Source organism: Pleurodeles waltl, chromosome 4_2, assembly GCF_031143425.1.
Source record: "Pleurodeles waltl isolate 20211129_DDA chromosome 4_2, aPleWal1.hap1.20221129, whole genome shotgun sequence".
Classification (NCBI taxonomy): Eukaryota; Metazoa; Chordata; class Amphibia; order Caudata; family Salamandridae; genus Pleurodeles; species Pleurodeles waltl.
Window position 1 is genome coordinate 480,011,248 of NC_090443.1, and position 24,568 is coordinate 480,035,815.

The 24,568-nt window shown below is 43.5% G+C and overlaps 1 protein-coding gene across 5 annotated transcripts in view; it reads right to left on the reverse strand.

Moving 5' to 3' along the window:
- The window catches only part of DHPS (deoxyhypusine synthase), a 92,494-nt gene that overhangs the window by 17,243 nt on the left and 50,683 nt on the right, over positions 1-24,568 (reverse strand). For 4 of the 5 annotated variants that reach the window (XM_069231835.1, XM_069231834.1, XM_069231836.1 and 1 more), the window contains exons 6-7: positions 13,759-13,845; positions 13,572-13,677 (exon numbers count right to left, since the gene is read on the reverse strand). In XM_069231835.1, the coding sequence (XP_069087936.1) occupies positions 13,572-13,677; positions 13,759-13,845 (193 nt within the window). Of the gene's footprint in view, positions 1-6,091; positions 6,449-13,571; positions 13,678-13,758; positions 13,846-24,568 lie in introns of those variants that run through there. The other variant, XM_069231838.1, reaches the window with a different exon arrangement.

Consider the following 24,568-nt stretch of genomic DNA (forward strand, 5'->3'; position numbering starts at 1 on the left):
ACCGCGAATCACAAGGCAATGCTCTATGGATGAGTTGGTCAGGGATATTTGCATACGCTTTTCCCCCTCTCCCTCTCCTTCCATATCTAGTAAACAAGTTGAGTCAAAACCAACTCAAACTCATACTGATAGCACCCACATGGGCAAGACAACCTTGGTATACAACTCTACTAGACCTTTCACTAGTACCGCATGTCAAACTACCCAACAGACCAGATCTGTTAACACAACACAAGCAACAGATCAGGCATCCAAACCCAGCATCATTGAATCTGGCAATTTGGCTCCTGAAATCCTAGAATTCGGACACTTAGACCTCACACAAGAATGCATGGAGGTCATAAAACAAGCTAGAAAATCTTCCACTAGACACTGCTATGCATCTAAGTGGAAAAGATTTGTTTACTACTGCCATACCAATCAAATACAACCATTACATGCCTCTACAAAGGACATAGTAGGATACTTACTACATTTGCAAAAAGCGAATCTCGCTTTTTCATCTATAAAAATACACCTCGCAGCAATATCTGCTTACCTACAAACTACTCATTCATCGTCTCTATTTAGAATACCAGTTATTAAAGCATTCATGGAAGGGCTAAAAAGAATTATACCACCAAGAACACCACCAGTTCCTTCATGGAACCTTAACATCGTCTTAACAAGACTCATGGGTCCACCTTTCGAACCCATGCATTCCTGTGAAATGCAATTTCTAACCTGGAAAGTCGCATTTCTCATTGCAATCACATCCCTCAGAAGAGTAAGTGAAATACAGGCGTTTACCATACAAGAACCATTTATTCAAATACACAAAAATAAAATAGTTCTAAGAACAAATCCAAAATTTCTGCCAAAAGTAATCTCACCATTCCATTTAAATCAAACAGTAGAATTGCCAGTGTTCTTCCCACAACCAAATTCCGTGGCTGAAAGGGCACTACATACATTAGACATCAAAAGAGCACTAATGTACTACATTGACAGAACAAAGCTAATCAGGAAAACAAAACAACTGTTCATAGCTTTTCAAAAACCACACATAGGAAATCCAATCTCTAAACAAGGCATTGCTAGATGGATAGTCAGATGTATTCAAACATGCTATCTTAAAGCCAAAAGAGAATTGCCTATTACACCAAAGGCACATTCAACCAGAAAGAAAGGTGCTACAATGGCCTTTCTAGGAAACATTCCTATGAGCGAAATATGTAAGGCTGCAACCTGGTCTACGCCTCATGCGTTTACTAAACACTACTGTGTAGACGTACTAAATGCACAACAAGCTACAGTGGGCCAAGCTGTACTAAGAACATTATTCCAAACTACTTCAACTCCTACAGGCTAAACCACCGCTTTTAGGGGAGGTAACTGCTTTATAGTCTATGCCAAACATGTGTATCTGCAGCAACATATGCCATCGAACTGAAAATGTCACTTACCCAGTGTACATCTGTTCGTGGCATTAGTCGCTGCAGATTCACATGTACCCTCCCGCCTCCCCGGGAAGCCTGTAGCCGTTTAGAAGTAGATCTTAAATCTTAAACATTTGTACATTTGTAAATAATTATTATAAACTCTTAACGTACATACATATTCACTCCATTGCATGGGCACTATTTATAGCAAACAACTCCATCCTCACCCTCTGCGGGGAAAACAATCTAAGATGGAGTCGACGCCCATGCGCAATGGAGCCGAAGAGGGAGGAGTCCTTCGGTCCCGTGACCAAAAAAGACTTCTTCGAAGAAAAACAACTTGTAATACTCCGAGCCCAACACCAGGCAGCGGACTGTGCCAAACATGTGAATCTGCAGCGACTAATGCCACGAACAGATGTACACTGGGTAAGTGACATTTTCATTTCTTAGTTTATTTTAAGAACCACAGGTTCAAATTCTACATGTAATACTTTGCATGAAAGGTATTGCAGGTAAGTACTTTAGGAACTTTGAATAATCACAATAGCATATATACTTTTCAAATAAAACACATATAGCTATTTTAAAGCTAGACAGTGCAATTTTCACAGTTCCTAGGGGAGGTAAGTAATTGTTAGTTCTTGCAGGTAAGTAAACCACCTACGGTGTTCAAGTTTGGGTCCAAGGTAGCCCACCGTTGGGGGTTCAGAGCAACCCCAAAGTTACCACACCAGCAGCTCAGGGCCGGTCAGGTGCAGAGTTCAAAGTGGTGCCCAAAATGGAGAAGGGGGTGCCCCGTTTCCAATCTGCCAGCAGGTAAGTACCTGCGTCTTTGGAGGGCAGACCAGGGGGGTTTTGTAGGGCACCGGGGGGGGGGACACAAGTTAGCACAGAAAGTACACCCTCAGCAGCACGGAGGCGGCCGGGTGTAGTGTGCAAACACACGTCTGGTTTTCAATTGGAATCAATGGGAGACCAAGGGGTCTCTTCAGCGATGCAGGCAGGCAAGGGGGGGGCTCTTCGGGGTAGCCACCACCTGGGCAAGGGAGAGGGCCTCCTGGGGGTCACTCCTGCACTGGAGTTCCGATCCTTCAGGTCCTGGGGGCTGCGGGTGCAGAGTCTTTTCCAGGCGTCGGGATCTGGGAGTCAGGCAGTCGCAGTCAGGGGGAGCCTCTGGATTCCCTCTGCAGGCGTTGCTGTGGGGGCTTAGGGGGGGCAACTCTGGCTACTCACGGTCTCGTAGTCGCCGGGGAGTCCTCCCTGAAGTGTTTGTTCTCCACAAGTCGAGCCGGGGGCGCCGGGTGCAGAGTTGCAAGTCTCACGCTTCTGGCGGGAAACGCAGTCGTTTTAAAGTTGCTCCTTTGGAAACAAAGTTGCAGTCTTGGGTGAACAGAGCCGCTGTTCTCTGGAGTTTCTTGGTCCTTCTAGAGCAGGGCAGTCCTCTGAGGATTCAGAGGTCGCTGGTCCTGGGGAAAGCGTCGCTGGAGCAGTTTCTTCAGAAGGGGGGGGGGGGGGGTTGGGAGACAGGCCGGTAGAGCTGGGGCCAAAGCAGTTGGTGTCTCCGTCTTCTCTGCAGGGTTTTTCAGCTCAGCAGTCCTCTTCTTAGGTTGCAGGAATCTTAGTTCCTAGGTTCAGGGGAGCCCCTAAATACAGAATTTAGGGGCGTGTTTAGGTCAGGGAGGGCAGTAGCCAATGGCTACTAGCCCGGAGGGTGGCTACACCCTCTTTGTGCCTCCTTCCAAGGGGAGGGGGTCACATTCCTATCCCTATTGGGGGGATCCTCCATCTGCAAGATGGAGGATTCCTAAAAGTCAGAGTCACTTCAGCTCAGGTTGCCTTAGGGGCTGTCCTGACTGACCAGTGACGACTCCTTGTTTTTCTCATTATCTCCTCCGGCCTTGCCGCCAAAAGTGGGGCCGTGACCGGAGGGGGCGGGCAACTCCACTAGCTGGAATGCCCTGTGGTGCAGTAACAAAGGGGGTGAGCCTTTGAGGCTCACCGCCAGGTGTTACAGCTCCTGCAAGGGGGAGGTGATAAGCATCTCCATCCAGTGCAGGCTTTGTTACTAGCCACAGAGTGACAAAGGCACTCTCCCCATGTGGCCAGCAACATGTCTCGAGTGTGGCAGGCTGCTAGAACCAGTCAGCCTACACGGGTAGTTGGTTAAGGTTTCAGGGGGCACCTCTAAGGTGCCCTCTGGGGTGTATGTTATAATAAAATGTACACTGGAATCAGTGTGCATTTATTGTGCTGAGAAGTTTGATACCAAACTTCCCAGTTTTCAGTGTAGCCATTATGGTGCTGTGGAGTTCGTGTTTGACAGACTCCCAGACCATATACTCTTATGGCTACCCTGCACTTACAATGTCTAAGGTTTGGCTTAGACACTGTAGGGGCACAGTGCTCATGCACTGGTGCCCTCACCTATGGTATAGTGCACCCTGCCTTAGGGCTGTAAGGCCTGCTAGAGGGGTGACTTACCTATACTGCATAGGCAGTGTGAGGTTGGCATGGCACCCTGAGGGGAGTGCCATGTCGACTTACTCGTTTTGTCCTCACCAGCACACACAAGCTGGCAAGCAGTGTGTCTGTGCTGAGTGAGGGGTCCCCAGGGTGGCACAAGATATGCTGCAGCCCTTAGAGACCTTCCCTGGCATCAGGGCCCTTGGTACCAGTTACAAGGGACTTACCTGGATGCCAGGGTGTGTCAATTGTGAAAACAAAAGTACAGGTTAGGGAAAGAACACTGGTGCTGGGGCCTGGTTAGCAGGCCTCAGCACACTTTCAAATCAAAACATAGCATCAGCAAAGGCAAAAAGTCAGGGGGTAACCATGCCAAGGAGGCATTTCCTTACACATAGCCTAATATTGAGGAGTGTGGTCTATGGTTAACATCACCAAGATGAATTACTTCCTTGCCAAACCCAAAGGCTGGGAGACATCCCTATCCCTAAAGCTGCACCTGAGGAAGACAATTCTGTCTCATATATTTCAGAAACGCAAATAAAAATAAATATCACGTCACAAGATTTGTAAACACTTGAGCACCACTGAGGTAGAAGCTGTACAACAAACAACACCCAGAATCACCTACCATGAATCTGGCTGTTATTAAGATCTTTAGGTGGTTTTCAGAGGCCACTCTATTAGCAGTCCACTCCCAGACTCCACTATCGTAATATCCGATGGAGAGAAGGTGCTTTAGAAGCACACATTTTACCTGGAGGCCGTTCCATAGCTTAATTTCTTGGACTAGGAAGGACCAGTCTTCCATTCCCCTGTTTTGGAATAATGAGGAGTATAAAGGCCATTGAGCTCAGAAGTCGGAGTTGAACAACATACACATGTTGCATTCAGACAGAGCGTTGAGTTTAAAGAAATAATTACTATCAGGCACAAGGAACCGAAGGTAATCTTCAAATGGACCAGCAGCCAATATAAAGATGCAAGCACCATAAAGATATATTCTTTGCACCCCAGTGCAAATATCAAGCACACCAAAGCATTCTGCAAACAGTGCAGTCTTCGCATACTTCATTCGGCAGTCCTAGATAAATGTTGTTGGCATAAGCAAAGCAACAGGTGACCTTTAATTTTATGGAAGAAAGACAATAAACAAAACTCTCTGTAGGAGTTTACGATGGAAAAGGCCTGGCTTGGTTCTACCACCAATCTAGGTAACAACTAGACCATCCACATTAAAGCTGATGCTTGCGTTTTTCACCTGGTCTGCTTGTTCAGGATATGTGCAAAGATTAGGCAAAGGCCGCCATTCAGCAAACATGGCTGTGCTACCCGCACCCATCACTAAGATCTCAATTTATAATCCTGTCTCTTTGCCGCTATGATACAATTCTTGAATAAATTCATCAATCTGGCAGACACCAGCTTGAGTCTAACAGGCAGAGGTTTGTCACTGGCATAATTATAAAACACACTGTGTAACTATGATCTGAAGCCATGCAAGGTAGTACTTGTTTAAAAAAAAAGTAGACTGTACAGAGCTTCCGAAATACCTTTCACTTGGTAATTAGTAGTAAAAAAACAAAAAAACAAAAAAAAGTAAACGAGTGAAGCAACTTTGCTTGTTTACACTCATTCAGAAAAGAATGAGAAGCACACACCAGTCTCTTCTACAAGATCGCATGACCAAGTGTTTCAAAAGCTAGGATCCGTACATCACATGTCCAAATCTGTTCACAAATGATCCAGGGTGGACACAATGGCTTCCTCTGTCCCTCTCAGAGGGCTGATGCCCACTTGCGTGGGATGCTGAATGGCTATAGATTCCGCAGATGCCGGAGGCATCCTTAACAACTGCCTTTTCCAAAAGCGTAGGTGGAGGCGTACGCTGAAGATTAGGCAGTGGTTTGCATCAACCGCTAAAATGGTCTGAAACAATGTGGCAATGAATATTTGATTCAACTCTGCTGGTAAAAAAAAAAAAGGCTAAGTAGGGGGGGGGGAAACAGCAAGTCTCTGCCAATTGACCTGAGGAGGTGACCGCACATGAGATTTAAAAATCATTGCAATAAACTCACTGATATGTTGCAAAAATACATTTATTGCTTGTATTGTGTAGGTTTCACGAAATGTAGTCAAATCGGGGGGGGGGGGGGGGGGGGGGGGACCCTTATAGACAAGTATGCTTTGATTACATAGCAATTCATGCAAGTCTTTGGCATCTGTGCCCGGGCTTTGCTAGCTCTTATAAATCCCAGATAGGTTTTATTGGAGGACTTGGAGTTGTGTTTCATAGACTTTTCATATTTTTCTTTCCTTGTTTCTGACAAACTACTCCAGAGATATGCAACATAAGCCCAGGAGGACAGACTGTTTGGATTCCCACTTGCTATGTAAACCAGTCCCACTGAGTTTCATTATAGGTGTGCGTTTCTCTTGTGCAGATTTGTTGAAATGTGTGCAGTAAGTCCTGGTGGGCATCAGCTGGACATCTATGAGCTACGCAGTCCAAGATAACTGTGGCCTTAAGGGTTGTCTCGACAGCAAATCCCTGTACTTCACTATTAAGAAAGAAAAAAAAAAATCTCTAAGACCAAGTCGAGATAAATCTTCAAAAACGGCCTTTTTAAAGTTCAATCTTTACATTTTTACCACATGGCAATGAGGGGGCAAAATATGCAGTCACTTTAAGGCAGCATACACCCTCTCTCACGGCTGCTGTTGGCAACAGGTGAGTGCTCGCCTTTGTCTCTCCCCGTTCTTTTTATCCTCCACATAACCCCACTTCTCCTTTTATCTGCCACTCAGCTGTACTGCAATTCTTTAAACCTTCTCAATTATTCCTTCAATGCCTAACCCTCCCCCCGCCTTTGCAGTGTTCACTTTCCCCATTCGTCATATCCTCCTCCTCCTTTCCTTCCAACTTTAACACTACCTCTTCTTTCCTTCAATTTTTTTCCCTTTTTTTTATTAGTTTCCCCCCTACTATCTGTTCACTAATGCCTTGATTGTATGAGCTCTTTGAATTTCTTGAATCTGTTCATCCTACCCATTCCTCATCACCTTCACAGGCTGACTCACTAAAATGTTCGATCTCCTCCACCTCTACTTTTGCGCATCCCTGGACCACTGCGCTTTTTCCAGGACCTTCTTCAGACCTCCAATGACCCTTCCTTCCCATACAAACCCTCTATCCTTAATGTAATGGGGGAACCCTTGTTTTACCATCAGAATTAGAGCACCAGAGCTCCCGGCCCTGGACCCTTGCACTTCAAGTAACAGATTTCATCCACTGCTGGTTCTCCACACCCTTGGAGAAATCAGCTAGAGTCATTGTTCCTTTCAATCACCCGTCCTTCCCGGGCAAAGTCTGTGCCATCCCAGACATCAACCCTCGCACTCCAACCTCTTCCAGCGCAAACCTCACAATCCTCGTCAGAGAGTGGATCACACCCTCAAAAACTGTCAGGATTGCGCCCTCAATACCACCAGCCCACCATCCTAGACATCCCAGAATGTGTCTCAGTGTGCCCTTCAGATTTGGACCTAGACACTCACAGGGGCTGGGCGCAATACTCCGTCTTCTTAGAAATGCTCACTCCTCCATCTCCACAGAGGAGAATCAGCCCATTCCTTAGCTGGTCCCGAAGCTGGCAGTAAAGGTGGACAAGCCTATTCCAGATTCTACAGATGGCCTTCTCTTTGGCAATAAATGTATTAAATCTGTCTCAAAATCCATCTCCCTCGATAAGATCCAGGCCAAACTGTGAAAGGTCTTTCAAAGGCTCCTCCTTTTCCCCCCCTCTGTCGGACGTCTTGGCGTGCCAACCTCTCCATTAGCTCCGGCCTTCTTCCCACAAGTAAGCCGTCCCGCCCTATGTCTAGGACCTGGATTCAAACAGCTAAGCCAGGGTAAATGCATTGCCGCGATCATTTTCTTCCCCTCACCCGCCTATTGGAGGTTGCATTACTCCTCCCAAATTGGTGCAAAATTACTTCTGATCCTTGGTCCTAGAGACTGTTTATGGCTACCACATAGACATTTGGGTCCTCCCACTCCACTTCCACACCACTCCCTGACCATTCAGGTTCCATTGGAAAAAGAGTAAGGTCACCCAGGGAAGAATCCACCCTGGTAGAACAAGGGGACTGCAGATACACTTCAGAAAAGTGCCTTCATCCACCCCCTCCAACCAATGGCAGATTTGTAAACTCTATCCTCGCTATCCCCAGGAAGGAAAAGGGCTTCACGCCCATTTTATCTTTGCACCCCAAACAGTGAGTGGTTTATCATCACTTCAAGAGGGAAGGTATTCATTTTTTGCACACAAATCTTCTTTCCAGAGACTGGTTAGTAAGACTTCATTGAATTCATGCCTATTTTTCATCCCAATCTGCCTCAAACCCTAACCTCTCCTGAAAATTCAGTGGACGCACCAACTTTGGCGATTGTGGTGCCTTTTTTCCATTCTTTTGGCCGTCTTCTGCCCTTGGTACACCCCTGCGTGAAAGGAGTTTGTCTCATCAACATTTGGAGAATATTCTAACAATGCATCAATCCATGTAACTCCCCCCCCATCTATAATGGACTATAACCCTCCAACATGATCTGGGCTTTCTCACGATCTTCAAGAAGTCTTACTGCTCTTTGACCCAGTAAACAGACTTTCTAGGATTCACATTGGACAATGTTACCTGTACCGTTATCTTCCCTTCAGGAAGATATTGTGCATCAAGCAGGAGCTGAAATCTTTAGGCGCATCCTCCTTGTCTCTGAGATCCCATGCTCATCTGACTGATCATCTTGCAGCCTGAGGCTTTTTTTTTTCTGCACCCCTTCATTATGGAGCCATGCGGTGCTCAAAATCTCCTTTGTCAGAGATTCCACTACTCCGATCTTATTTCATTGGGCATCAAATCCATCTCACTTGGAGCTGCACTGGTGGCTGATCAACATGAAAGCATGACTGGCAAAGCCATATTTGGCTCCTCTCATTATGTAATCATTAATTCACATTCAAGATAAAAGTCAAGCAGATCACAACGGGGTGCCAACTCCAGTGCCCTTTCAACCCGGGGGGGGTGCAGCCTCTTTCCAAGAAGAATCTTCCTATCAATGCCTGGCAGGCACCTTTGCCATCAAGAGCTCTTCCAAGCATAAGTCTCACTTCTGCATCCTGCTGAGGATGGACAATCTTTCACCAGTCAGGTACACCAATAAACATGGAGCAGCAAGATCAAATACAATGGCAGATCTATAAGAACCAGTGGGAATTCAGTCTTTGCATCAACCTCTTTATAGTGATGAAGTACCTTCCTGGCATCTCTAATTCCACAGCGGAGTGGTTGCCAGAAACCTCTCGGACTCCAGTGACTGGGTGTTGGACCAAGATGTTGTTCTTCACACTGGTCTTCTGGGGTCTACTGGACCTTTTGTCCTTCCTAGCTGAACTGCCAGCTTCCCATTTTCGTGAGATAGCATCCAGAGACAGATACCTAAGCCTTCCTCCAGAACTGGTCTCTCTTCCAATCTTAAGCCTTCCCTCCCTTTGCTCTTCTCCCAAGAGTCCTCTTGAACAAAGAGGTGTTTCCTTTGCAAAGTGGCCTTCAGTCCTTCACACTGATGCAGAGGCATATTCTCCCTCACCTGCTAGAGCTTGCCACAGATTTTGCTACACTTGCTCCAATTGTGACTCCTCTTCTAGATCTGGATGGTCAACCCATGACCTTGTTGTCCAAGGACAACTACATCTTTTAGCATGGGAAATCTCTGGGGATCCTTAAGATGATGAGATCTTTCTAGAGGCTATCCTTATAGAAGCTGAATGGTCACACATTGCTGAATTTAGGACTTTCTACCCAAAAACCCCTGTACCTATGTCTGATCTAGTCCTCAGTAGGATTAACATACTTCACCAGCTCTTTCTCTTATGGTACAACGGGGATTTTATGGTCCTCAGTGAATAAAAAAACGGGCTGTTAGATTACTCATGTTTTGCATTAGGTGCCAGACTGATGAGCTTTTTTGCTTCAAATTCACCTCAAGATTACATCATATTATTCTTCCTTCTGGGTTTGGTATAGCCTCTTTGTGGCGCATAGGGTGTCCCTTTGGAACCTTCTTCCTTTATTTTACCTCCCGCTATTTGGCCAGATGCCTGCTGGATTGAGCCTCAAGTTCTTCAAGCTTTCCAGAAACCCATTTGGAGTCCCTGACTTCCTGCTGGATGCTGTGCCAAAGATTTCCCAAGTTGTAGTGCCTTATGTTGGATTCTTTCCTGGTTTTCTTTTTACAATAAGAAATTGTGTGTGCTGCTGGAGAGACTATGCTCACCTCAATGTCTTTAATAAATTTGTAGATTTCTCTTTAACTGAAACAATGAACCCCCACCCCCTTTAATCAAATTGCCCACCACCAAAGACTTTCTGGGAAGTCTTCAAAGATCCTTTCTCTTGCTTTAGTGGACTATTCAGAAGAATATCTAGAAGCCCATAAAGCTGCACTTCACTTAGTAAAATATCTAATCAGAGGTCATAAAAATATAACATCAGAAATAATTAAATTTACTTAGTTTCATCTGAAAGCAAAGTGACATCAAAATAACTCACTGCGTTCCTAACAATGTCTTAATCGTGACACAATCTCCATGTCTACACCATAAACAGTCCCCTACTGGCAAAACAATCTTCAGAAAGGTAACCCCAACATGTAGCTGGAAACACAGTTCATCAACCAAATAAAAAAATCAACAAAAAAAAAATCTAATCAGACCAGGAGTTCACTTGTTATGCCCCTAACCTAAGGAACTCTATTCAAACAAAAACTCGGACTTGCACAAACCTCAGTTCCCATCTTCCGCAAGAACGTGTTAAAACACTTCCCTTCTCTCGGTATAGTCTGCATTTTCGGTAGCTATTTGTGCGTTTCTGTTTTTGCATTCTATATGTTGCTATATGTATATATCCCTTAGGTAGCCACATACTAATTATGTCAGACAAAAAAAGAATACAATACACCGCCTCCATTCCAAAAACAAAAATACACAAATATACTTACAGAAACATCAAAAATACACTCTCCACAATTAATGAATGCAATTAACCAAATTCATTAGCACATTAAGGGGTTATGATAAAAATATGAACGCATAAACACTGAAGTGCAAAATATTCAAAACTTAACTGAAAAAGTAGTGTGTGATAAAATAAATACAAATGTGTTTTTTTTTTTCTCCAAATCTAAGCAAAGTATACTTACACATGCAATTAAATGTAGATGGAGTGATAGGGTCTGGAAATGGTGAGTAGTTGTCTGTTGGGACAGGATGTCCACTGCATGGTAAATGGGGCATATGCTCCTGCCCTAAGTAACTCAAATACACGTGATTCTGACTTTGTGGCCCAGCTCACACACTAATCCAGCATGCGCACTGAAGCCTAGGCCCGTCCTTGGAATAAGGCCTTGGTCCTCTAAATCACAGACCTGCAAGGGCACACCAAATATCCAGGACTATTGTCCATAACCTGGGTTGCTAACACTAAATGTGCTGCCAGCAGGCCATTTTTATAATCATAGCTGCAAACATACCTTTTTCTCTGATTCAGGAGGAGTGTGGTTCCTACTGGCTCCACCCTGTAGTTATGCTCATATGAAACACAACACCCTTTTGCTGACATCCTGTGTGCAGGTCAACTGCATGGTGTGTGTGTAAAGAGTACATGTTAGCAGAACTCGGTTCATATCGAAGTGTAAAATTGTTGAGACTGATGTGATCCATTTTAATTGGCGCTGGTTTTACATGGCATAACATGGAGGTTGCATTCCTACGCTCGAGGGTGTGACGCTCACGCAAGTGTGATAGGGTGACATTATAAATTCTATCCATGCTGCAACATGACAATTTGGTATAGGAAATATGGGCTGGCCTGCAGCCAAAGTGAGCCAAAATCTGCACATCAATCTACTCTACTGTTTTCTGTATAGATAACCCCTGTAGAATTCATATGTTGCAATCTTGTGATGATTAATGTTTCTTTTGTGTTGTATTTCGTTTTGGTGGGATTAAATGACCCATGTTTTCCTTTTAACCACACAACTTAATTCCTTCAGAGTAACCAAAATACATGATCAATGCACCCCCAATGAAAGAACAATATTGATATTGCACCCACTGGCCTAATCTATTTCACAGTAGCGGTGTACAGACATGAAGGTGGAGTATTTAGATACATGCACCCCTCAACTTCTAGGTGTAAAAATCAGAATGTCTGCCAGTTATGGATGCCTAAACTGAAACTGCCTTGTATAATGTTTAGGTTGTTTACCAAGATTAATATAGCTTGGTCAGTGTTGATGGACATCCTTTTTTACTACGATTATTCAAAATACCTAGCAATCCCCCCAGAAAATAAGTCAGCTCTCTACAAAAGCCAGAATTCAAATGTGGGCCTAATACTGTGACTCAAAAGAAAGGACTGGGACTCTGATGGTCACTGTAGTTTGCACTCAGGTGGCTGAAACAATCAATTTCAAAGTATTCAGGATGGTTCACTAAAGTGTTTTCGGATCTGCCCCTGGCACTACGTGGCAGGTCTAAACGGTCTAGGAAACTGGTAGCCTCATCTTGCCACCTCTACACAAAGAAAGACTCCACTTCTTTCTAAGGTCATGCACTCTGGATCTAGCCCCCCCACTGCCCAATGTCAAAGCACTTATCTGGACTACAAACCCTGTTAAAACATGCCTTAAAGCTTAGTCCTTCTTATGCTTATATGGTTTCAAACAGCAGTATCTCCAAATCTGCCTCTCTGATCCTCCATTTATCCAGCAATCAAACTAGCAGATGCTAGTAACAAAGAGGTTTGTTTGCCTGCTAGATTTAACATAGTTTTGTTTGCCTTAATGTCTATTAATCTGTTTCTACAAATTGCCCACAACTCATTTCAAAGATCGCAACATCTCCTTTTTTTAAAGTCATACCCCTACAACATAATAATAAATCTCCTTTAGCTCATCTATGAAACTTACAAAATATCTGCATTAACTCACATGCCCACCTCTTCCCATTAATGATCACACCAACATCTTATTTTAATCTACCACTAAGAAACTGAAATGAATGCATGGAATAATTTGCTTGAGTGCCCATGACGAATCCCAATAATTGGTAACACTGAACTAACCACTTACTCTGGGTGTGGAGCAATGTGCTGCCTGACGTAAATCGATTCAGCGCCTTGTCAGGGGTAGCAAGTGCTACATATATAATCCATCCATGGACCAGTGTACCCATCCCAGCCCTCCACTGATCAATAAAGCTGTCTCGCCACCCCACTCCTTCCTTCCCTCCCTCCATCCATCCATCCATCTACCCATTCCATCCTCTCTCCACTGGTCAATACAGCTGTCCCACCTCCCACATCATCCCTCTATCCACCCATCCATCGAATTATCCTATCCTTCCCTCCACTGATCAATATAGCTGTCCCTCCAACCACTCCCTTCCTCCTTCCCTCCAGCCATCCCTAAACTGCCGGTTTCTGTCATGGATGCTTCAGACAAACATGCAAGGATAACACGGATACTGAAGTCATACACAAAGTTGGTACAAATCCTAAATATCAAACAATTCTGAGCACAATTTACAGACATATCCAACTATTTTTGGGACCAGGTCAACTCACCTTCCACAATGTCCAGCACTAGCCCAGGGTTCCTGTAGGAGTGGAAGTACATCATGTCACCCAGAGACCCATCAGTCAAGGCCGGGCTGAAGACTGGGATATTATTCTGGAGACAAAGGGACAAAAGTATGAGCATTGAAGACAACCAAAACTCCCCAACACAGGTCAAGATCAACACAGCACTCACCTTCTGCGCCCAGTAGTAAATTGAGTCCGGGTTGTTAATCTCTTTGCCGAGCCGTGCAATCATCTTTGAAGGGGTCCATTTGATGCCCTGTAAAAGTAAGAAGTTTTAGTTGAGGTGGTGCTAAGCAGACAAGGGCACTCAAGTTGTGGCATATTTCTCTGTCCCTTCCTTAGGCAAAAATAAGGATAGTAATTTAGCGACCCTTAGGGAACGTATCTATATTAAGCTGGTGCTCAACCCATGAGGATGCATGGTTAACTATGGAATGCTGAAAATTTTTCTAAAGATTGAATAAAAAGAATGCTGATAATAAATTGCATGGTGAGATATAAATATATATAGGACTAAACAAGAAAGGAATGTGGCTATTCAAAAAGTATATAAACCATAAATGAGTATTGCAGATATTAGATGGGACATGTAAAACCCACACTAGCCACAGCCACTGCCCATTTTATCTATCATAATCAAATGGCATGAATCTCCACCGCTAGCTTAGCACCAGTGGTGGTGAAGATCATGCTTGGTTCTCCTAGCACGTAACCACTGTCAGTTATTAAAACACAAATCTTCACCATATGGCCTGTCACCACCATCAGATTCCACCTCACAAACCATAATGCCCAAAAGCACAAATTAAAGTCACTGATGCAAGAAGAACCCCCACATCGTTCTATCTAATTTCACCAATTTCCATACTTTTGGACAGAGGAAAGTCTAACTTCTTTGCTCTAAAGAGCATCTCTCCCTACCTCGAAATCACTACAGTAAGCTATGACAATTCTGACCCTTTTTTCAGCAAACACGGCAATAATGCATGTACATTGGAAGAGCTTCCTGTGACTTGTGACCTACTGGAGGGTGCCATGTTCGGAGTGGCACGCCATCTTCACCCTCAATGCAGTATGCGCTCAGTCTACAGAACAGACAGTGGTGGCAGTGAGTTTATTTTATTAGCAAGGCAGACTTGTCACCTGCTAGGCAGAGTGCCCGACTTGCCTGTCCTGAACTGCACTTTTCTAAATTTGTTTGACAGTTCCCTGCAACTGGGTCCTCGGCCCAATCCATGCGAGATATGGTTGCTGCATGTGTGTATGTTATTTGTGTGCCAAAGGATGTGTGTGGCACACTTACGACATGTGGCTGTAACCATACTGGGTTCCACTTCACTTGCATTACATTTCGGATATACCTAGACAGAGATTTGAGGGAGTGCTCACACAGCAGATATGAATTGTATAACATTTCACAGATCTTTTTGTGGATAGTCAGACCAATTCTAGGGAGTTTTTTCCATTGCCGTTCCATGACCATTGTTTTTTGGAAGGGCTACCGTAGAGGGTTAGCAGGCAGTCTTGCTTATCTTTTTGCTCTTGTTTTGGATTGCTCCTAGTTCCAACCACCCCATCTTCCTGCTCACACTTCATGATGAAGATTTTAGTTGGACCAGTCTGAGTGGAATGAGCAAACCCCAGAACCAAAAATCAGACGTGACTGATGGTTATAATACACAGCTTCTTTCTCCAACTTTGATTTTAAAAAAAGAGAGGACCGAAAATTACAGTCAATGTGACAAGATATATTTTTTATAACCACTATCTCCACACCAGTAGTATCAAGCAACTCTTTGAGCTACCACCAACTCCCCTTGCCAGGTTCTGGACCAGCATATGAGTGTGGAATTTTTAAAAATGTATTCTTGTCCATGGGACAGGCTGCGTCATAAATCTACTTGCCCTGCTAAAAAAAAAAAATCCACTTGCCCCTTTGGTGCTATTTGTGCAGCGCCAAATTATGGCAACCTCGTTATACAAAAGCTCTGATCATAGATTCTCTGATTATGCAAGGACACTTACTATGGTAGGGTTTGAATAGTAGCAAAAGCCTTATTTTGCCACCTTTCAGAAGATCTACATACTGGGGCTTGAGATGGGGTAAGCAATAGTTCCATGGTTGGAAAACCCATTTGAGTCTGTGCAAACCTAGTAACTTGCATGTTTTTGGGGTTTTCATGAGCTCTTCTACAATCTTTACCCATACTGAAAAAGGGAGGAACTTTATTCCTGATAAGGGAAGAAGTCAAACTTCTTCCAGGATTGGGAACAAGTGGAAGGAGGGAAAGTGAGCTTGTAAACTCTCAACAGATGTTCGTGTGGGCAAATCTACACATGTATATTTGCTCGTGCTAAAATGCAGTTTACAAATATTGCAAATAGTATTATTTCCTGGCATACTTGTGTAAATTCATGAAAGCCGCAAACAGGCACTTAAAGGACATATACCATGGGTGCACTTTTTTTATTTTCTTTAAGAATTTTACCCCTAATTGGTTATCCAAGACCTTTTGTGTTTATTAAAATGTTATCTATTTATCGTCCGACCTCACTGTGACAGCATTCTGCTCTTTCACAAGGGGCATTTTGGCACGTAAAGTAATTTTGTTCAGTGCCAGGAACGACGGTGGCAATGTGTGCTGAATTAAAACCCAAAAAATATTTTTGCTTTTTGACAATGTTTGTTACGATGGTGAGGGCCCGACAACTCCCATAACAATAAAGTTTTACAAAAACCATGTCAAAGCAAGACACACATGAACAAAGCCAAAAGACTGACCACCAATGTCAGACCTATTGGCTTTGCCGGTGCGTGTTTATTTTTGTATTTCCACAATCTTGTTGAAACTGGTTACACTGATTTTTCAATTATGAATATCTTTTTTGTAATTTTGTAAATACTAGCATGCACCAACACATTTTAATAAGTGGTACTTCAGAGAAATAATACTTTTAATTTCACAGCAGTTTAGCAAAAGTTTTTTTTTTTTAACTAGTTGCCTTTTTTGCGAACATTTTATTTTTATAGCAAAAAATAATCAATCTGGCTTTCAAGTTTCTGCAAATATCTGCATCTAACCAGAGAGCATCCTAGAAGCATTATAAGTAGCCTCACATTGTTAAACTTTGCAAATAGTGTACACATTTTTATAATGGAACCACCGTCAGTAGTGCACTCTGAACCTACAACTTTTTCAAGTTCAAACCGCAGTAACATATGACACAAATATTAACTTAACTGCAGACAATGCCCTCCCCTGACCCATAATGTGGCACAGCAAACTGGCAGCCAAAGGGTGTGTGCTGCAGAGGTTGGACCAACCTGTCACAAGGACAAAATAATAATGAAAACTTCTTGTCCTTAATCCCAAACAATATGTCCTGGGTGTCAGGCTATAGGAAATCCACACCCCTGCCAATAACCTGGGGTAAAGGAGGAGGAGCTTTCTGGCACCTGCTTAAAGTGAGAGGAGAAAGATGTGACTGCTGAGAAGCACTGGAGGTACTCTTACATGAGGAAGGAGCTACTCTGAAGGAGAGGGGTTGCGAAGAACCAAGGCGAAACAAATTGACACTACCAGATCTACATGAAAAGTGGCCTGCACCACTGTGCAAAGGGTGTGGTCTGCAAGACCGAGGTGGCCCTAAAGCATAAGCAGTCAGAGAGACACCAGCGCCTGAGGATATATTTGGACTCCTAAGAGGCGAATGCCTATAAGGACATCTAGCACTAAGAAGCATCTCAGTACTAAAAGACCTCCAACTGCAATCTGCGGTTTCACAACAAAGAAACAACAAGCACAGATAGGTGTCCAAAAATTGACGAGATAGCACCAGATTCACCTCTACAACAGGGGATTAGCATCAAGCTTGTTTGGGTGGTAGATTTTTTAAACAGGCACGAGGAAGGACCCAAGGCGCAGGACCTTCAGCACTGCGAACACTGACGACAATGCAACCTTCACATCTCGACGCTGCCATTCAGTCAGCCATGCTGGATGTATAGAGCCTTGAGTGGAGCTGACCTGTTGATCAACAACTGATGCAGGCAGAAGGCCAACTAAACAATGAATGCAGGCACACAAGGTGTGCCAGGACACCTGGACAGGAGTAAGGTGGTATTGGGGATGTTAGTGGGGGGCAGAGAGTGGAAAAAATTCAAGCTACCAGAGAGCGTAACAAGCATTTGCAAAGCCAATAGGTCTCGGCAGTGGCCGAGCTCTGAGCTATTAGCGTTGTCAATGTGACTATCTTTTAGCCACACTCGGTCCCCTAACTGATGTTACTGTGACAGTGTTAGTGTGTTAATGGTAGTGTGACAGCGTCCACGAGCAAAATAAAACATTAGCGCAAAGTTAGAAAATATGACTTGGCAAAATAAAATAAAAAGTTAACTATAGAAAATAAATCACAATTAATGCAAGAGAAAGGCGCACATAGTGAGGAAAAAAATGTGCTGTTCCACAGGCCCATGGTATACAATGGGGTGTAATCCGTGGACACGCACACAGTTTTTTTTTTTTGTTTTTTGTTTTTACACGGAGCTCCATTAAAAATTAAAAAACCTGATCTTAACAGACATGCTTCATTTTATAAGCAAAAAATATATGTACAACAATGGGCGTATACACAGCTTACTTTTAAAGCAATGGGTTCCCTACAAACGTCCTACATGACGCTCTGATCTAAATAAGACAGTAGGAAACACTATTTTCTTGCAGCTCGATTAAAGAATAAACCACGCTTGTCGCTCCATAATATAGTCGCATGAAATAACCCAACCACAGAACCAGTAAATGAAAAGACTGAATGATGTAACATCCACCAGAAACGCCCACAAATACAAGGCTATCCTTTGTCTTCAGACTTGCATGCCTCCCAGCAGAGATGATGTTTGTCAAGTGATCATTTCTCTGGGGGAGAGTGAAATTCATTATGTAATCAAACTGCTTGCTGCGTCAGAGTGTATGCTATCTTGCTGTTCGCAACCCCAGAATACACAATCTCAGACGTGATGTGTTTACCTTTTAAATGGTGCAAGCCCAAAATATCTGCAGTTCTAAAACACTTGCGAACCTTAGCATGTGAGCAACTTCAGAATGCGAGTGCCCCTGAATGTGCCTGACTGTGTGCGACCTCGGAATGTGAGCAACACCAGCATGTGCCCACCCCTGTAATATGTACAAAGTTATAATGTGTGCAACTGTAGAATGTGTGCTACCCTAGAATCTAGGCAAATGCAAAATTCGTAAAGTGAGAGGCTATCTGCAATACCAGATAGTCTCCAATCCCATTTGCTGCATGATTTCTCGTACAGCCTTCTTATGCACACACCTGCCCTCTGTGCAGTATGGTGTCTGAACCCCTGACCTTTTATTCAGCACTAGTACATGGCCCCTTCAAGGGTCTTCCTTCTGTTTATTGTGCTTTTTAAAGGACTCTGAGCTGGGGAGTGCACCACACCCCGTTCCAAGGATGGTGATAATCAGACGAGGCGATGCTTGTAGGTAACAAAGGAAGCCCTACATGCATGACTGAGGCCAGGAAATGTAAGGGTCTGTACCACTAGTGATTTAAGAAAGACTTCTTTGTCCCCTAGTTAAAGACGGAGGTTGGATGGGTGAGAATGAAAGGGGGAGGTGCGATATAGAGCTCTATCTGTGGTCTGAAATGTCAATGGGCATGGAACTAGGCTACTTCTTTGTACATCCATCCATGCAAAATGTTCTGAAGAGAGCTCAAAACAAATTGTTGAAAATAAATAAGCACAGGCACTAGGGAGAGAGTAAAATCTTCATCAGTAGCACTACAATGAACAACGTTCCTCCCCTGTTGTAATTGGTACGTGGAGCCTCAGCGCTTAAGTTTCGTAGGTCTAAGTTTGAGCAACTTATCCATATCAAGTTTTTGCTTTGCATTCTGGGGCTTGTAGGCCTGAGTTTATAATGTGATATCTACAATCTTATGAGGGACAGGGAGATTAATGGTCCAGCGTAACACACAAGAATACACTGTTCCAGAAAAGGTAAGAAATCCACTAGGCACTTCTAAATCTAGAAGCAACTGCCCTCACACATCCACTGGATGTCATGCTTCATCTTAGGGCTTGCTCCTCGTCAGACTGGCGCTGCAGTGTCTTGACAGGCTCTCCAAAAAAAGGGGGCTCTTTGCCAGAGATCTTCACTGGTAATCCGTGCTGTGGATTAAGGTGTGTAGGGATACATTTTAACCTAGAGGCAAAGAGTGAGCAGGAGAGAAAAATGGGATAAAATTGGCTCAAAACCCTCCAACAAACCTACAATTTATTGATCAAGGAAGGGTCTTTGTCAAGGTTAAAAGAATACTCGGTAGTGGAAAAGAGATAATGCTCAGTCACTCTACCAGCAAAACACCGACATGGATTACGGAACTACCTTTAACCACTGCAACAGGTCAACATGTTTCACACTTAGAAAGTCCATACGGATTAAGTGGCGCTTCATCAGGACCAAACACAAAAAAATAAAAAAAAACACTTCTCCTGAACTACAGTAAAAGACACCAGTGTGTCTAAAAATGTATGCACAGAAACTCGAATTAATTACTCAAAAAATCTACAAGTCAAATAGTCAAATGTAGAAGGAGACCTGTGGAAAAAGAGACACAAAAAGTTGACTAGCCAAATTCGGGAGCCAAAGGACTACAACAAAACCTAATGTATATATAAAGTGACATGGCACTCAGTGTTCAAAGTGCTGCCATGCTTGGTGGGAGTACAAATACTAAAGCATCACTACTTACCATCCTCAATTAGGGACAAGGCTCCATAGGAGCAAATGTACCATGAGAATGGCGTAGTACCTACATACATATAGGAGAAAAATTATCAACCCAAATATATACTCAAAGAATACACCCTGAGTTTAGTGAATGGACAACATGGCACTGTGTAATGATGATGCACACATTGCAATCCCATACATTCAATCTCCGATGATAAGGTGGGTTAATGAGTAATAATGAGGCACAATACATCCACTACCCCCTTTTACTTGTCTTATGTGTCCATGAAAATGCTTGTGCAACATGGTAAGCATTTTCATAAAAATCACCAATGAAAGAATAGAAAAAAAAATATTGAATAGTACAAAAAAGTGCTCAAGTTATGAGATACAGAACGGGCGGGCATTGCCCATCGAGAAACAAACCACACATGACCAGTGTGCCTTATCTTGGGCCAGTGTGTGGAAGCCCAAAGTTTACACAATCCCTCATATGGATCCCAAAAGAAACACTCTGTTAGAGTGGTAATACTTACAATTTGCCAGCAAGTCCCCGCCCAGAGGATTACCCAGATGACCCGTTCCCGAAACATGCCGAGGGCACGCGCCCTCCGGGTCAAATAGAGCGGTCTCAGGCCATCAAGCCAATCAGCGACTGTGTTCGCTGATTGGACAGCCAAGGGGAGGCACTTCACTCGAGCCAAAATAAAAGAAGGACTGCCCCGAAACAAGGGAGGATAAACAGAGGAAAAGGAAAAACAGACTAGGGTACAACAACTGAAAACAGGGCAGGCACTTCCCAGGTGCCAAAATCTAAAGAAAGACTTCTCCGAGTTGGGGAAAAGGGCAAAATAAAGCCACCAAACGATAATCCAGCAAACATATTACATCTAATTAGGAAAAAATATATTAAAAACAAAATTAGCAAATATATGTTTCTTAATAAAAGGATGGACCTGAAAAATTATCAGTAAAACAAAAAGGAAACGGGGTAGTGTGAAAGGACATGGAAGGGCCCCCATCCTTAACTCATTACAAGGGGGACCATGTGTACAATTTGTGGAGTATCACACAGGGATAAGCTGGTAATGAAGTCATTAGCAGAAGGGGAACAAAAAGGGGGGGGGGGGGGGGGGAGAGTAGTACCCCCTGACGTATGGTGTTACTGGATACAAACTGACTGGGACTAAGGACACCCAGGACATCAGACCTATCAAGTATTAATAGGGAAGCTCATCCATGGAATGTCATAATTCAATCCACAGATATGGGTACCCAATTTAAACACCCAACGTTGCTCTTTTTCCGAAAGGGACTTAGATCCATTAGATATGTACTTGGGGGAATCTAAAACTATCCACCACGTATGTATGTATGTGTCTATATTTATAAAGGGCATTCCGGCTCACAAGGCGCATCGAAGCGCTAACATAGGTAAGAACAACACTGAACTCATCAGGAAACCCCCAACCCACAGAGGAAAGACAAAAATTAGTTAGGAAAGAGCCATGTTTTAATCAATTTCCTAAACTGTAAATAACTTGTTTCAGCCCTAATGTTTAGAGGGAGGGAGTTCCAGCGCTTGGCTGCTGCTACAGTGAAGGCTTTTGAACCTTGGCCATGCACTGCTTTAAAAGACATGCAAAGAGATTTAAAAATAATCCGTTGAGCCACCGGAAGCCAGTGCAATTGTCTGAGACTACTTCTAACAGAGGACCAACGAGAGAGATTAAGAACCACTCTGGCAGCTGAATTCTGACTCAACTGCAGCCTACTAAGAAGGCCTTTATCTAGATTAAGAAACAAGGCATTACAATAGTCCACTTTAGACACTACCAGAGCTAAAATGGCAGCAACTCTCCATTTATACTGAAGAAAGGGAAAAACTTTCCTTAACATTTTAATCAGCCACAAACAAGTTTTAAAAGTGTGGTTTACCTAATATTTAAAGGACAGTTGATTATCAAACATAATACCCAGATTTTTGCTAACATTGGTGAGGATTGGAAGGGAACCACAATCTGATGGCCACCAGCGTGGATTCTAATGTTTAACACCAGATCCAAAGCAAAGAATTTCAGTCTTAGAAGCGTTCAATTTCAGCCAGCTAAACCCCATCCAGTTACTGACCTCCTTCATACAAAGGTTGAAGCGTTCCGCCACCTTCTCCCAGTTTTTATTAACTGGGATAATAAGCTGGGTATCATCAGCATATGAGGTGGGGATAAAACCAAAAGATAGAACCAAGTTGGCCAGCGGGGCAACATAGATATTAAATAAGGTAGGGCTCAGTGAGGAACCCTGTGGAGTCCCACAAGGAAGTAGATAAGGTGTGGAATCAAAATTACCACATCTTACAGTGGTCCATCTATTAGTTAAAAAGGATTCCAACAGTTTCAAGGCCCTACCTCTGACACCTACTTGATCAAGACGGGTCATCAAAATCTGAGAAGAAATAGTGTCAAAGGCTGCCGATAAATCTAGCAGGACTAGAATGGCACTTTGTCCCTCATCCACGAGTCTTCGAATAGAGTCAGTGGAAGAGATAAGAGCAGTTTCCGTACTATGTGCTTTCCTGAAACCATGCTGAGAAGGATCTAAGGCTTCCACTTCCCTGAGAAAATCAGCTAGTTCCCTATTCATAATTTTCTCCAGAATCTTAGCAAAGAAAAGAAGGAGCGCAATTGGCCGTAGGTTATCAAGGTCCTGCAAGTCTCCATCTGGTTTCTTCTTCATGGGAACTACTATAGTCTCCTTCCATCTAGCAGGATAACATCCAGATTTAAAGATTTCCTGTAAAATACGGACTAAAGTCAGAGCTATACAATCGGGGCCATTTGAAACACTGAGGGAGGACAGGGATCTAGAAGGGATCCGGACTTGACATTAAGGATCAATTTACTAAGGTCATCTTGCGCTGGACAAAGAAAATCGGATAAGATTCATTCACTTGCTACTGGATCTGGAGAGGTCCAGGAGATTAGCTCCCTACTTTCCTCCGGAGGAACAAAGTTAGCATTTGAGCAGAGAATCTTATTCTCAAAATGCTCTGCTACCTTGTCACTGTGCTGTTGTGTAATTACTGGTTCAGGTGGCTTTGAGGGAGTAGATAATTCCTTGATCACCTTAAAAAGCTCCCTCAGGGCATTTAAGGCCTCCTGGACCTTAACCGTATAAAAGGTAGACTTGGCCTTGAATCGGGCCGCTTTATAGATTTTAAAAGTAGACTTAAGTAAGTCCCTTTCCTCAGGCCAGGATTCAGTTTCCAATGTCTCTCCAACTGACGACATTTTCTCTGGAGAGATTTCAATTCACTAGAAAAACAGGGTTGATTCAACTTGTTCCGACTAGTGGGCCTAAGGGTCTTGGGAGGTGCCAACTGAAGCATAACAATCTCTAGACCCTGATAGACGCTTTCAAGTAGGGGCGAGGATTCCCTATTGTCCCTAACCAAGGCCTTTTCTAGGGCCGGTATCAGTTCTGCATGTTTAATTTGTTTCCACGGTCTAAATATTTGATTCTCCCTGTTAAAAGGAGGGGGTACAGTTCAACGTATTTTGAAACAACAGGAGATGATGGTCAGTCCAGCTTAACTGAGAATTAGTTAACTCCATATGTGAATCAGTACGTGCAAAAACCCCATCCAATATGTGGCCGGCTGTATGCGTAGCAGATGAAACTTTGAGAGTCCAATCTAAAGCGGTCATAAGATCAAGGAATTCCTGGACCATTGGATTAAAAGATTCATCAAAATGAATATTAAAATCTCCTAATATAATTGCCTTAGGAGACATAACCGTAGGTTCCAAGAGGGACACCCTAGATTGAAGAACATTTACAAAAGAACCAGGAGGTCTATAAATCAGTAACCCCTCAAGAAACACCTGGCCATTCTGTGAAATCTTAAAAGCCATAGCTTCACAAGTTTCAGATGGAAAATTAGTCCAGGTGCAGGAAAACATAGTTCTGCAAATAATAGCCAAACCGCCTCCCTGAACCAGAGGTCTATCCAATCTATAGTACCAATACCCCAGGGGAGTTGCTTCGATAAAGTCAGGATCCGATTCTACCGGACCCCAAGTTTCTGTTATAAAGAGACAATCAATATGCCAAGCTTCAAGCAACTCCCTAATTTCTAGCTTATGTTTAGGAAGTGACCGAGCATTGATCAATGCCTGACAAAGCGGCTTGGCAGGAGTCATTTTAGGCCCCTTC